This window comes from Tenrec ecaudatus, chromosome 9, assembly GCF_050624435.1.
Source record: "Tenrec ecaudatus isolate mTenEca1 chromosome 9, mTenEca1.hap1, whole genome shotgun sequence".
Classification (NCBI taxonomy): domain Eukaryota; kingdom Metazoa; phylum Chordata; class Mammalia; order Afrosoricida; family Tenrecidae; genus Tenrec; species Tenrec ecaudatus.
Window position 1 is genome coordinate 121,914,806 of NC_134538.1, and position 14,482 is coordinate 121,929,287.

The window sequence follows — 14,482 nt, forward strand, 5'->3', positions numbered from 1 at the left end:
AAAGAATTTCTTTTTAAAAAGAATATATTACTTAGAAATGCCAAGCTTGACTACTGCTTTTTACATTATTTAGATTGACCAACATTAACTCCCAAGTTTTACTTCTTATCCGGGGAACTCAGTGAAATGACTTTGCACTATTTTTCTTTAAAGTGACTATGCTAACCAGTTGCTTGTTTGCTTGAATAAATAAAGACCATTCTGCCAATTTCTGGATCTCACTGAAAATTTATTTTCCTTGGATTCTTACAGAGTTAAAAAAAAATGTATTTTCATTGGATTTTCACAGCCTCTTGCCTATGAAAGGTAATCAATGTAGAGAGTAAAAAAGAGGTGAGCCATTCAGTGATCTGCTGAGGCGTAGGACGTTTGTAGGCCCTCTCCAGAATGAATATGCTCATGTTTTCCCGCTGCGGGTGTGAGGGAAGCCAGGTGGAAGAGCTGGACTGGCGCCTTCAGATTTCAATTGGCTGTATCACAGGCTTCCTGATGTGCCTCATGTTAGCGCCAGGCTCACTGGGTTTAAAAGGAGCCAGGGCACCATATGGCTTTGGCAATGGCAGAGTGGCATCGGCTTCTGGGATGTAGGCATTGGGTCGTTGCTCCGCGGTCGTGTAAACACCACTGGGCAGCTGCCGAGTATCTGTTTCCATGAGCTCCTGCAAAGAAGATTTTTCCTTCTCAGCATTTGGAAAATACTGACGAAGTCACTTCATCCTCAGGGTGTACACACACACACACACACACACACACACACGCACAAACACACATGGCATCTCAATGGTATGGCTTGAGTTCCCTCCAGGCAGACCTCCCTTTCCCGAGCTTGCTGAATACTGCACGGTTTACACAATAGGTTTGTCACAACCCTGCATTGAGGCCATTTTCCCAATGATGACATACTCACTGTGTGTCTCACCTTTTGGTACATCTCCCAGTCTCTGAACCTTTTATAATGCTATTGCACACTTAACAAACGATAGTGTGACCATGATTGTGATGTGCACTGGGAAATCACAGAAGTCGTGTGACTCACTGGTTCAGAACCACACCCAAGGTATCTCCAAGGTGTACCTGTCTCGACTGCATTCTCAGGAACTTTCATCAAACACTAATAATTCTGTTTTGGAAAAGGGAGCGTGATGTCTTACCCTTGGGCAGTCAGTTGTGAGCAAATGTTCTAATGGAAGAAGCAAGTTGCAGAATGAAACCAGAGGAGAAAGTGGTCGGCCACTTGCCTTGAGCCTCCAGGACCTTAACGTTCTGACTGTGTCTCCCAGAAAACAATGCCTAAGACACTAACAAGAATTCTAGAGAATGGAGCCAGGTGAATAAAAGCCAGAACACTAGGTAAAATCTAAATGTCTTAAAAAGTGTTGTCCCTCATCCCTTCATGGAAGGGTCACAAGGAAGGGACGAGTCAGCCAGGGTGCAGTATAGCACTGACCAAACATACATTCCTCTAGTTCTTCAATGCTTCCTCCTCCCTACCTCCCACCCCCTGCCCGCCCCCCACACACTATCACGACCCCAGTTTTACCTTCAAATTCGGCTAGACCAGAAGATGTGCACTGGTACAGATAAGGACTGGAAACACAGGGAATCCAGGATAGATAACCCCCTCAGAACCAATAATGAGAGTAGCGATACCAGGAGTGGAAGGGGAAGGTGGGATGAGAATGGGGGAACCGATCACAATGATCTACATATAATGCCCTCCCAGAGGAATGGACAACAAAAGTGGGTGAAGGGAGACATCAGTCAGTGTAAGACATGAAAAAAAAATATCAAGAGTTCGTGAGGGAGTGACGGGGGGGAAAATGAGCTGATACCAAGGGCTCAAGTAGAAAGAAAATGTTTTGAGAATGAGGATGGCAACATATGTACAAATATGCTTGACACAAAGAATGTGTGTATGGATTGTGATAAGAGCTGTAAGAGCCCCCAAGCTGTCAGGTGTTCCTAGTATGTGTTTGGAAAGCACTGAGTTTCCTTAGGGGACATCTACTGGACAGTGTAAGGGGTGAGTTCTATCAGCCTCAGAAAGTAGTCTCCCTAATGTCTTTCCAGGAATATTGACAGGTCATGGGCAAGACAGTAGAGCTGGGGACCTAACTTGGGAATGGAGTTAGTGGCTAGACCTAAGCGTAGGCCAACCAGCGAAGAAAGGCCGGGCATGGAGGCCTCTGGTACACCCAGGTGCAGCGTCTGCAGGAGGTAGTAATCATAGTGCCTGCAGGGCTTGCATTACGCTCTGCAGGCCAGGGTGGATGGTCATGGGAGGGTCAGGAACAGTCTAAGAAGTGGCGGAAGGACAGACTGGAAACTCTTCAGCACTGCCATGCCAGTGTGGGCCACAGCTATGCCATAGGCACGGTGGGGCAGTGGGATCGGGCTTGGTGCGTGACAAGCATCCTCCAGGCAATCCCGCATCACTTTGACTGATGTACTTCACTATGTCTACACACCGTCTTAAAAGAAACCCCAACACATGTTCATCTCGTGACTATGGGGACTCTGTATGTGATGGCATGGAATATTTCTATCCTTGGATGACTGACAGCCTGGCAACTGCTCTTCCTGACACAGCTGACAAATACAGCACGGGAGCTAAAACTTACATGAGACTTCTCAGCGATGGCCAAGGCACGCATTTCTTCGTCTCGAAGTACCTTCAGCCACTCTCTCTCAATCTCTTTGTTGAGTGGGAGACCCATTTCTATCCTGGAACTGCAAGAGTAGAGGAAGTCTTCTTTTTCCCTCAGTTCCTTTTGGAGTTCGATGGCCAGCGCTTGTTTCATGGATAACTCGGCAACAAGAGCCATGAGTTTTTCAGTAGCATCTTTGATCTTCCTCTGGTAGCCATTCATCTAAAAATAAAGAGCCCAAGGCTTACTCTATAAAACCATTCTTTGAAGACTTGCAGAAGATGGCAGGCTGCTGGCTGGGATGGGAGTAGGTATTCTTGCCTGAAGGGAGGAGGGGCGAAGTAGGAATTCACCAAAAAGAAGGACTGAGGAAACCTTGGAGATTAAGCCCAAGACCCTGGCTTTGTTAATAAGGGCAAGGAGAAAAAGGAGCGGGGCCCATTTATCAAGTTTACTGGATTTTAAGGTGGATAGCACTGAGGGAAGCAATAGTGTAGAGTCTCCAAGAGGAAAGTGAAGAGGGGTGTTCTTAATGTTTAGGTTTTGGTCTAATTTTGTCACAGGATTATTCATCACATATCCAGGCATAATGCAGGGAATGACTTCATATGGCTTGTTTAGCCAGAGCCATTGGTATGTTACTCCCACGGGGTTAGAAGGTGGGGGAAGAGACTGAATGGGTTACGATGCAGCTGTCAGTGATTGTTATAACAGTGTTCACTGTGGGCACCATCTGCTGGGTATAAAAATGAGCCATTTCAGAAGCAGAGAGGGGATCTCACTACCTGTGTATTTGGACCCCGAGATCCCTGAGGATTGAACTTCCCTGATCCAGAAAAGAGCTTTGACACTGGAAAAGCGATAGAGGAGCAACACGAGCAGAACCAGAAGCCAGAACACGAGGTTGAGCAGTGGACTTCCCAGTCCACAGAGCAAGTCAAGCGAGTACTTTTGGACAGGCGACTGGCTTGCAGCATCGGGTGCCTCTGGGCCCTTAACTGTGGGAGGTAGGTGTACTGATTGATGAGCTGGAGTTGAGAGCTTTCAGGATGAGGCCTACAGCAAGTGACATGACCAATGAACATTTCTAAGCAGCCTGGAAAAAAACGTGGGACAAAGGCCAGAGACAAGGAAGTGTCCGGGAGACTGAACAACGGCCTCTTGAGAAGGTCTCACCTAACGGTAACCTGTGCACTTCCCTATGACGCCCCACAATTGGGAGCATCTTCTGTGAGTTGTGGGTGGCTATTGCCGTGAAGTATTGAACCCAGCGGAGAAGAGTAAAGCATGTTGTGGGAGGCAGAGCACAGGGAAATAATTGGCTAGAAAAAACTGTTCAAACTTTACTTTTTGCTTATGTAAGAAAATCAGAGGGGTTCTGCATCTGAAATTATTTTTTACATGGAAACTATGACTTTAAGTGTGTTAAGAATCTTAATTCCTGGGATGCTTCATTCTTAGGTCACCAGCAAGCATTAGCTGAGCTAGGAAAAACATGGCCAAACATTTGGAATGGGCTGCTCCTGGTGTTACTTGGTCTTGTTCCAGTGATTCATTTTGACTGGGCAGGAAGGCGGAAATGAAGAGAAAGAGGCTTCTATGAACCTATGAAATGAAGATGAAGAGGCCCTTATGAACCTGTGCTGTATGCACCTCACAGGCTGGAGGAGGGAACTGATCAAAAAGCACACTAATGTCCCCACACCCCAGGCTGTCCATTTCCTCCGTGTCTAGCACGTACTGGACCCTAGAAAATGGTTTGCTGGGGGAGGAAGGAGGAAGCAGCAAGTCCCACTCCAGAAACAACGTTGGCGCACTAACTAAATGAGGAGTGGTAGACTGTAGGCGTTTCTCGCCATTTTGTTTTGTTTCTGCTTTTACATGTCCTTCTAATTACTTCCACTAATAGACACTGACCAGTCACGTGGCAGTTGAGCAAGTGATGGAGTCGATCTTTTACCCCATAAAGCAAAGGCTAAGACGTAGTGAGACTCATAGACGATGCCAGCATCCAGTGTTTCGCTGAGGACTCCTCAGGTGCTTGGCTATTGAGGATAAGGTTTGGGAAGAGACCCGGCAATCTACTTCCAAAACCACAGCCACTAAAAACCCTATGGCGGCCAGTTCTCTTCTGATAAACGTGGGATTGCCAAGCATTGGCTGTCTGGGCAGCTGCTGGTTTGTCTCATATCAAGAGAGTTCAGAAATAGGACACACGGGGGTAAAAAGGTTTTAGAAAGCAGAAAAGAAGCAGAGTTGGAATTGATGATTCCTCTCAGCTTGCGAGGGGCCTCGATGGCGCAGTGGTTAAAGCACTCAATGGACAGACAGGATCAGGACTTCAAACCCCCAGCTGTTCTAGGACAGAACGCTGTGGCCTTGCTTCTGCTGCATCTACAGCCTTGGGTGCCCGTTGGTGCAGTTCTACTGGCCTAACAGGATTGCTCCGAGTCAGAATAGACTCCAGGGCAGTGGGATTTGAAGGTGTAAGCTTCCTGGACCACAGCACAGCCTTGTAGTGTGGCTGAAGGCCACTCACCAACATACCCTTGTCCCTTCCCTTCTCTTCACATTTCACTACTGACTTAGGAGTTGGGCCGTTTGGTTATAGTCTGTCATCTGTCAGCCTTACTCTCCATGTGGTCAAGGACAGTTGCTCTATCATCGTCCCCATGGGCTGGAGGGCATTTGGAACATAAAAACCAAGCCAGCTGTTCTGGGGTCCGCTGTGACTAAAGGCAGCCCCATGGCATCAGAGTGGGACTGTGCCCACAGGGCTTTCGGGGCTGACATTTCTGGAAGCAGCTCTTTCTTTCAAGGCATTTCTGTGTGGACTTGAACCTCTAACCTTTCCAATACTAGCCAAGCAGGTTGACTATACCATCCAGGGGATCTACTAGGAACACAGGTGGCACCAAACAATTTAAATGAACCATCTTTTGAATGAAAGAATTAAGAGATTCTTAAGTTTATTTTACTCACCAATCTTTAGAGCCAGGGTAAACTGGGAGATGAAAATGAGCTACTAAAAAATTATACCTGAATTCCAGGCACTTTTCTAATGTAGCGCCCACTGGTCATATGTGTACAAATGACTTTATAACTCCCCTCTCACTCAAGACACATTGCCATCGTATCCATCGTGACTCATAATGAACCGCCCTGTGAGTTTCTGAGATGGGAAGTCTTTACAGGAGTAGAAAGCTTCATCTGTTGGTGGTTCTGAACTTTGAAGTTAGCAGCTGAACTCATCACCCGCCATATTACTGAGGCTACGCTGAGTTAATTTTTATGAAGCATGCTTGAATATTGAGGGAAATGACTACCATTTTCAGCTTCAGCGATCAGTCACGATGGTAAGTTTTGCCAACCAGTCCAGTCACTGCACAGAACTGATTTTTCCTCCCCGGCGTAAGAAAAAGCTGCTATTACTGTGGGAGGTTCTAAGTCTTTCTGGACATGGCCTCTTTTCTGTCCACATGGGGTACCTGCTGCCAGAGTCCTAAGCTAGCTAGGAAGAGATGAGAGGCTTGTGGAAACGTGCTCCCGAGCTGGGCACCCTCCGGAGATGAGCCCACTTAGGTGCTGGGCGATAACACTTGGGACAACTGTAGCTAAACCCACCCATTTCACAGATGAGGACAAGAAACTTGAGGGTTGCTTCTGTGTCTTTCCCAACGTGATCTGCTCTGCTAGTATTGGTGAAGCACACATCTGAGATCTGAATGTCTTCCTCCTAGCTCTGCCCACCATGAGGAGGTTGCCATTTTAAGTGTTTGAAAACAAAACAGAAATGCGCAGTAAGGAGCACTGAAGGCAGGCAAAGGGAGGGCGAGCTCACGAGGCTAACACGCAGCCAGCCATGCGGGCCTTCCTGCCACACAGCCGGTCCTAGCACTGGCAGCGCTCCAGCACTGCGGCTGCCTGCTGAAGCAGACTGCCATCCACTCTGACTGCCATCTCTGTCATCCACTTTGACTGCCATCCACTCTGACTGCCATCTCTGTCATCCACTCTGACTGCCATCCACTCTGACTGCCATCCACTCTGACAGCCATCCACTCTGACTGCCATCCACTCTGACTGCCATCCACTCAGACTGCCATCCACTCTGACTGCCATCCACTCTGACTGCCATCCACTCTGACTGCCATCCACTCTGACTACCATCCACTCTGACTACCATCCACTCTGACTGTCATCCACTCTGACTGCCATCCACTCTGACAGCCATCCACTCTGACTACCATCCACTCTGACTGCCATCCACTCTAACTGTCATCCACTCAGGCTGTCATCCACTCAGACTGCCATCCACTCTGACTGTCATCCACTCAGACTGCCATCTACTCTGACTGCCATCCACTCTGACTGCCATCCACTCTGACTGCCATCCACTCAGACTGCCATCCACTCAGACTGCCATCCACTCTGACTGCCATCCACTCTGACTGCCATCCACTCTGACTGCCATCCACTCTGACTGCCATCCACTCTGACTGCCATCCACTCTGACTGCCATCCACTCTGACTGCCATCCACCCAGACTGCCATCCACTCTGACTGCCATCCACTCAGGCTGCCATCCACTCTGACTGCCATCCACTCTGACTGCCATCCACCCAGACTGCCATCCACTCTGACTGTCATCCACTCAGACTGCCATCCACTCTGACTGCCATCCACTCTGACTGCCATCCACTCAGACTGCCACCCACTCTGACTGCCATCCACTCAGACTGCCACCCACTCTGACTGCCATCCATTCTAACTGCCATCCACTCAGACTGCCATCCACTCAGACAAGCAAACCCGCAACGAAAAATGGCTCCTCCCTCAAAGAAACCCACACCAACCAAACTCACGGCCCTCGAGCCTGTGCCCACTCGGAGCGTCCCTCCAGGGGACAGGGTGGAATAACTGCCTGAGAGTTTCCACGACTGGAACTCTTCATGGGAGTCGAGAGCCCTGTCTTTCTCCTCTGGAGTGGTTCGTGGTTTTGAACAACTACCTTGTGGTTAGCAGCCCAACTGGTAGGTACACCACTATGCCACCAGGGCTCTGCCCCCCAAGGAGAGGGGGAATTCATTCTGGGAAAGGAAGACAGCATTTAAAGAAACACTGGACGTGCTAATTCAGGCAAAGTTCCCGAGCGTCCACGTGCCGCAGACCTTAATTCTGAGGTAAAGCTGTGGATGGCTGGGCCGGCCAGCGTCTAACAGTGGAAGCAGGCCAAGGGGACGCGGAAAAGCCATGCAAAAACGGCGAGGAAGGTCTACAATTTACAATTCCTCATTCATTTAGTGTGCCAGCGCTGTTTCTGGAACCGAATGGATTGCTTCCTCATTTCTTCCACGTTTTTCTAAAGTAGTGGACCCGTCAGACCGGGTGGCCGGCGAAGGCGACAGAAACAGTAGCTGCCCTGAGGAGCTCCCATGGGGAGTTGGGGGGAGTTGGGCGTGTGCCCCGTGTGAGTTTCACAGGGCAGTACAATGGGCCTCTCCCTCCTCCATGCCGGCCCTCGTGCCCACCAGGTGTGCAGTGACGACTGATGGGGACACCTGTGCCATGCAGCACGCTGCTTCACGGAGGGCTCCTAACCGCCACCTGATAGGTGTCCCCTCCCGGGGGCCGCCCCTTCAGTGCAGCTTCTGGGAGCCCTGCCACCCACACCTCCGGGCCTTTGAATCTGGCATCTCAGCATCTGAAAGGCAACACCTGGGGACAGCTCCAGCCCAGGGGCCGGAGGACTGGTCTTTCTGGAGGGCTCCCCTTCCTTCCACTCCTGGCTCAGGCCGAGTTCTGGAGCGGGTCATTCCCGTGCAGACCCCTGTGTTAAGGGAGGTGGTATCACGTGTCCCGCCGCCGGGATTAGAGAGGACTTACTTTGTGTGTGCGAAATACTCAGGCAACAAACACGTGCAAATGTTCGGTTAAGTGAAACCTGTAGATCATGGAAACACTTGGATTTTTGCCCTGCCTGCGTGAATCCGTTTAGGAAACAAGATGGAAAGTTATTTCGGACAGATCGCTGAGACTCATCTTTGTATTGCTGTCTGTTTCCTTAGTCTTAGGCCTCGTTTTTCCGGAGCTGCTGCCTACGTAATTGAGCGGGAAGGGTCGCAGAGGGGGCAGCAGCGAGAGGGCGGGTCTGGGCTGACCTTCTTGGCCAAGAGCAGCGTGTCCTGCTTGCAGGCATGAGTTTTGCTGCAGAGCCTGTCCGTGAGCCGGGAGACCTGCTCGTAGATGAAGTCCTTCTCCAGTAACTTCTCCTCCTTCTGGGCCAGCTGCAGCTCCAGCTACGGGCGAGAAGACAATAAAGCCGTGCCTAACAAAGGCCCCTTTCCTCATGAAGACATGAGCCCCTCTGCCCCTTGCTTAATGGAAGCACATTCAATTTTTAGTTCCCAAATACATTTGGAAGGCTCCGTCGAGATGTCCCCCAGCCCGAGCCCCTCTCCAGCTCCTCTGGGAGTTCATCCTGTGGCAAAATGTGAGCCTCTTGTCTGTCAAGGTCACCTGTCTCCATCATCTGACACCGTGCTGCCAAGAAGACACATGTACCCTCGCACCATGCTAACGTGCTCCCCGCAGCCACCGGTGTCTCTGGCTCTTTGGAACAATCAGAGGTTCTCTGGGCAAGAGTCTGCGTGTGTTAGGAAATCAAGGAAAGGGATCTATCGATCGGTGGCTGGGGTAGTGAAGGACAGGACAGGCTGTACAGCATGAGGCAGTGCGGCAGGTCTTGGGAAGCTATGTGGAGAAGGCGCAGGCAGGGACTATCTGATAGGTAAGAAGGAACATTTACCTCATCCAATTTGGTGATCATTTGGTCTTCGGTTAGATCTTTCCCTGGAAGGAAGCGGGTTCTGTTCTCACCTTCAGGATTTATAAACTGTTTTTCCAACTCTCTTATTTTGTCTGTACACTGTGAAAACTATTAAGCAAGAAAAGAAACATTAAGACCAACAGCTAGCTTAGTAAGCCTTAAGATCACACACAGTCCAGTCAGGGTGCAGGGTAGCAATGATGAAACATATAACTTTCCTCTAGTTCCTAAATGCTTCCTCACCTCCACTATCATGAGCCCAATTCTACCTGACAAATCTGGCTAGACCAGAGGATGTACACTGGTACAGATAGGAACTGGAAACACAAGAAATCCAGGATGGATAATCCCTTCAGGACCAGTGGTGAGAGTGACGATACCGGGAGGGTGGAGAGAAGGTGGGGTAGAAAGGGGGAAATGATTACAAGGATCTACATATAACCTCCCTGGGGGACGGACAACAGAAAAGTGAGTGAAGGGAGACGTTGGACAGTGTAAGATAGGACAAAATCATAATAATATATAAATTATCAAGGGTTCATGAGGGAGGGAGGAGTGGGGAGGGAGGGGAAAAAAGAGGAGCTGATACCAAGGGCTCAAGCAGAAAGCAAATGTTTTGAGAATGATGATGGAAAAACTGTACAAATGTGCTTGACACAATAGATGGATGTATGGATTGTGAGAAGAGTTGTATGAGCCCCAATAAAATTATTTTAAAAAGAAAAGGAAAACAAAACCCAGGTATAATTTTTTAAAAAAGATCACACACAGCTTAAGGTCTTTAGAGTCTCTCGGTAAGATCAGTGCATGGGGTGGAGTGGGGAAGGGGCGGGGGAGAACTGTTACTACCCAGCAGCTGGAACTAGTGGTTAAGTAGCATGTCTGCACATTTATAGAGCATGGGGGATGATGCCCAGAGCTGTCTCTGAAGGTAGGGGAGTGTCTCTGAGTTATCAAAGCAAACACTTCTTTCACAGCCAGGCCTTTGATTACTCCCATATGATATTATGTGATGTTGTCTGATTGTGAACTCAAAGGGGCCCGGCCTTGATCTCTGTAAAAACCTGCAAAGAAGAGAGGAGCATCATGCTCGGCAGTTAGTTGTCTCTCTCTCTTTTTTTTCCCTTTCAGAATACTTTTACTTTTGAGACATATTGGAAAAAATAATAGATACACATGGAAAATTAAGACATGACCAGAGATGATAGTGAAGGCAATCTGGCCAGAAAGCTTTGTCTGTCAGTTAACAGAAGCTGGAGTATTGACATACTGCAGGTTCAAAAGGAATCAGTACTCCTCTCCTTCCTCCTCACCCTCTCCTTCAACAGAATCCACCCCAACCTCCTCATAGTCCTTCTCCAGGGCAGCCATGTCCTCCTGGGCCTCCGAGAACTCTCCTTCCTCCATCCCTTCACCCACGTACCAGTGGACAAAGGCACGCTTGGCGTACATCAGGTCAAACTTGTGGTCCAGGCGAGCCCAGGTCTCAGCAATGGCTGTGGTGTTGCTCAGCATGCACACAGCTCGCTGCACCTTGGCCAGGTCTCCACCAGGGACCACAGTGGGTGGCTGGTAATTAATGCCAACCTTGAAGCCAGTGGGACACCAATCCACAAACTGGATGCTGCGCTTGGTCTTGATGGTGGCAATGGCAGCATTGATATCTTTGGGAACCACGTCACCACGGTACAACAGGCAGCAGGCCATGTATTTCCCATGGCGGGGGTCACATTTCACCATCTGGTTAGCTGGCTCAAAGCAAGCATTGGTGATCTCTGCTACAGAAAGCTGTTCATGGTAAGCTTTCTCAGCGGAGATGACTGGGGCGTATGTGGCCAGAGGGAAGTGGATGCGGGGGTAGGGCACCAGGTTGGTCTGGAATTCTGTCAGATCTACATTCAGGGCACCATCAAATCTGCGGGAAGCAGTGATGGAGGACACTATCTGGCTAATCAGGCGGTTACGGTTGGTGTAAGTTGGACGCTTGATATCGAGGTTCCTGTGACAGGTGTCGTAGATGGCCTCATTGTCTACCATGAAGGCACAATCTGAGTGCTCCAGGGTGGGGTGGGTGGTGAGGATGGAGTTGTAGGGCTCAACTACAGCTGTGGACACCTGGGGGGCAGGGTAGATGGAGAACTCCAGCTTGGATTTCTTGCCATAATCAACTGAGAGGCGTTCTATCAGCAGGGATGTGAACCCGGAACCGGTGCCCCCACCGAAGCTGTGGAAAACCAGGAAGCCCTGGAGACCTGTGCACTGGTCAGCCAGCTTGCGGATTCTGTCCAGGACCAGGTCGATGGTCTCCTTGCCGATGGTGCAGTGCCCACGGGCATCGTTGTTGGCAGCATCCTCCTTGCCCGTGGTGAGCTGCTCAGGGTGGAAGAGCTGGCGGTGGTGCCAGTGCGAACTTCCTCAATGACTGTGGGTTCCGGGTCTACAAACACTGCCCTGGGCACACGCTTGCCAGTGCCGTCTCACTGAAGAAGGTGCTGAAGGAGTCGTCCCCTCCCCCAGTGGTCTTGTCACTGGGCATCTGCCCATTGGGTTGGATGCCGGGTTCCAGACAGTAGAGCTCCCAGCAGGCATTGCTGATCTGGACACCGGCCTGGCCGACGTGGATGGAGATGCACTCACGCATGCTGGCGACGCGTCAGGAGGCGAAGGGGAACGCGGTGGGAGCGGGCTGCGGGCTCCGGTTACTGTCCCTGACAAGCTAAGAGTCGAGGTAAGTAACGCACTCAGTTAGTTGTCTCTTGGGAAAGACTGTTCAAAGCTCCATTTAAAAGAGTTCTTTGTTTGCAATAAGCTTAATAGCATCCCAAAGAGGAAGAATGGTATTCTTCATCACCAGCTCAGCACAATGTTGTCAAGGTTGTAAGCAATAACCAGAGTTATTGGCATATGTATACATGTTTTGCTACAGTATCTTACGTTGCAACTGTATTTGTTGAGTTAATGAGGCTTGGAAGTGGAAGAGATAGGACCACTCCCAACAGGAATGGCAGCCAATGTCGTGCTTGTTTACAGAGAGAGATGTGGGACATTATGCAGACAAGAGTAATTGTTTTCAGCTTTTCTAATGAGGACTTGTGTCATATCAGGCCAGTCACTTGCTTTCTCTAAACCTTGGTGTCTTCAACTGTCAATTAGGAAGCAAAGGTCCAGCCTCCTGGGGGTTAGGCCACTGATGTCCAAGAGTGACACACACCGAGGTGTTCAGCTTCCTGCTCAGGTCGAGTTTAAGAGTTTTAATTTATGGTCACCCTTTCTATGAAACAGTGTTTTGAAGTGTTGACACACTAATGAGAATTTAATATTTTTCTGTTCTCTCCTTTCTATACTCATAGTAAATATGGAACTGAAGTATATATGGATGCACCTGTGTGTATGAAAATATTTGTTCTATTAACATGTATTTTTTCTTAATTAGGAAATGAAATGAGTAAAAATACGATGTTTATTTATCAAAGTGGTATCTTGATTGATTTCATTTTTCCATGGACTGGTGAGGAAAACAAAATTTTCTACACAAAATAATGCTCTATATCCTAAAATTGGCCACGTGACTTCCAAAATCTCTAAAGTGGAGCTGCTATTACAGACACCAGAAGAATATGACTCACAATAGTCCTTGGATTAGACTCTTGGAAGATGAAAAACATTCCAAATAACCCTTGGGGAAAAAAATCTTAAGAAATTTCAGAAAATGATGCAAAAAAGGGGAAGATGTTGGGGGAAGAAAACAACAACCCAACAATCCTGCCTCTATGACCAACACCAGGATGTGACAGGGACCCGGAGCGACAGGGCAGCGCACAAAATGCCCCTAGCTCCACATTGCACATCCTGTCCTTTTACAGCAACGTAGTTAGTGCCAAGCAGACAAAGAAGTAAGATGCCCGAAGTCTGATGGGAAACAGTTTTTCTCGGGCTTAGGCTTCCCTGTGGCAGTTCAGAGATTGCATCACTTACAGACTAAGAAAGAACAAAAGAAACCCACCCCAGGGAGTGTCTGTCAAACACTGCTCCCACCTGAATCTGGAGCACAGCGAGCTCTGCGTCCAGGGACCGCTTGGCCGGCAGTAACTTCTCGGTCACGCGGATCTGTCTTTGCTTCTCTGCGATCTTCAGTTTCAGGAATCGAATCTTTTCTTCCAGCACGTGTATTTCAATTTCGCCATTGAGTTTCATCTTCTCTTGGATATTTATCTTTTCATAGAAAATGCACACTTCTTCTTCCCGCTCTATCAGCTGAACACCGCTGCGGGAAAAGTGACAGGGAGAGGCTAGGTGAGCGCTGAGGTCACTGACTGTCAAGTCCCTGGGCTGTGGGACCCCAGCTAGTCACTGGGGGTGTCAAGCGAAGCCACGGAACTTGGGCTTTTTCTGGGGATGGGCAAGGAGAGTTGTTTGGGCTCTCGGCTCTGTAGGGAGCTGGTGACCAGGTCTCTTAAGTCTCAAAAGGTTTTCCTGGCTCGGGGAAGAACGCCACTCCCCAAGCATGAACACAGGGTGCCCGTGTCTGGGTTTCTACAGACCCTTTTCCTGGGCCAGACTTGCCAAGCGAGGCAGTAAGTAACCAAGCCAGAGCCCCCAGGCAGTGGGCCGGGGAATGTGGGGCTGCAGCCTGTTGCCCTAGAGTACTGGCTGGCCCCGTGGGTTTTGTAAAAGTCGCATGTTGCTGGTGCAAATTCCCCCAGAAACATGCGATCCTGTCCTTTGAAACCATGCCAGGGGGAGGCCTCTGGGAGGAGAGGGCCCGAGGTGAAAACCAAATCAGACTTCAATTCGAAGTCCAGCAGCGCTGGCTGCCACCATGGCTCGTGTCCACACCTCCGACCAGGGCCTGTTTGCACCCTGCCAGCTGTCAAGGCTGCTGGGGCCCCGAGAAACTACCCCCTGGCCTGCTGGCAGGGCGCCGCTCTACAGACGACCCGGGCCTCCCCTACTGGGCATCTACTCTCCTAGCATCGCCACCGCCCGCATCTGTTTCTCGCCGCCC

General features: G+C 49.5%; 1 protein-coding gene and 1 pseudogene across 1 annotated transcript in view; both read right to left on the reverse strand.

Moving 5' to 3' along the window:
- Positions 1 to 455: 455 nt before the first annotated feature.
- Positions 456 to 14,482, reverse strand: part of CCDC146 (coiled-coil domain containing 146) — a 108,650-nt gene continuing 94,623 nt past the window's right edge. Inside the window, exons 14-18 of the mRNA XM_075557656.1 lie at positions 13,513 to 13,741; positions 9,457 to 9,585; positions 8,810 to 8,947; positions 2,622 to 2,870; positions 456 to 659 (exon numbers count right to left, since the gene is read on the reverse strand). Of these exons, the coding sequence (XP_075413771.1) occupies positions 456 to 659; positions 2,622 to 2,870; positions 8,810 to 8,947; positions 9,457 to 9,585; positions 13,513 to 13,741 (949 nt within the window). The remainder of the gene's footprint in view (positions 660 to 2,621; positions 2,871 to 8,809; positions 8,948 to 9,456; positions 9,586 to 13,512; positions 13,742 to 14,482) is intronic.
- LOC142456508 (tubulin alpha-1B chain-like) lies at positions 10,740 to 12,118 on the reverse strand (annotated as a pseudogene).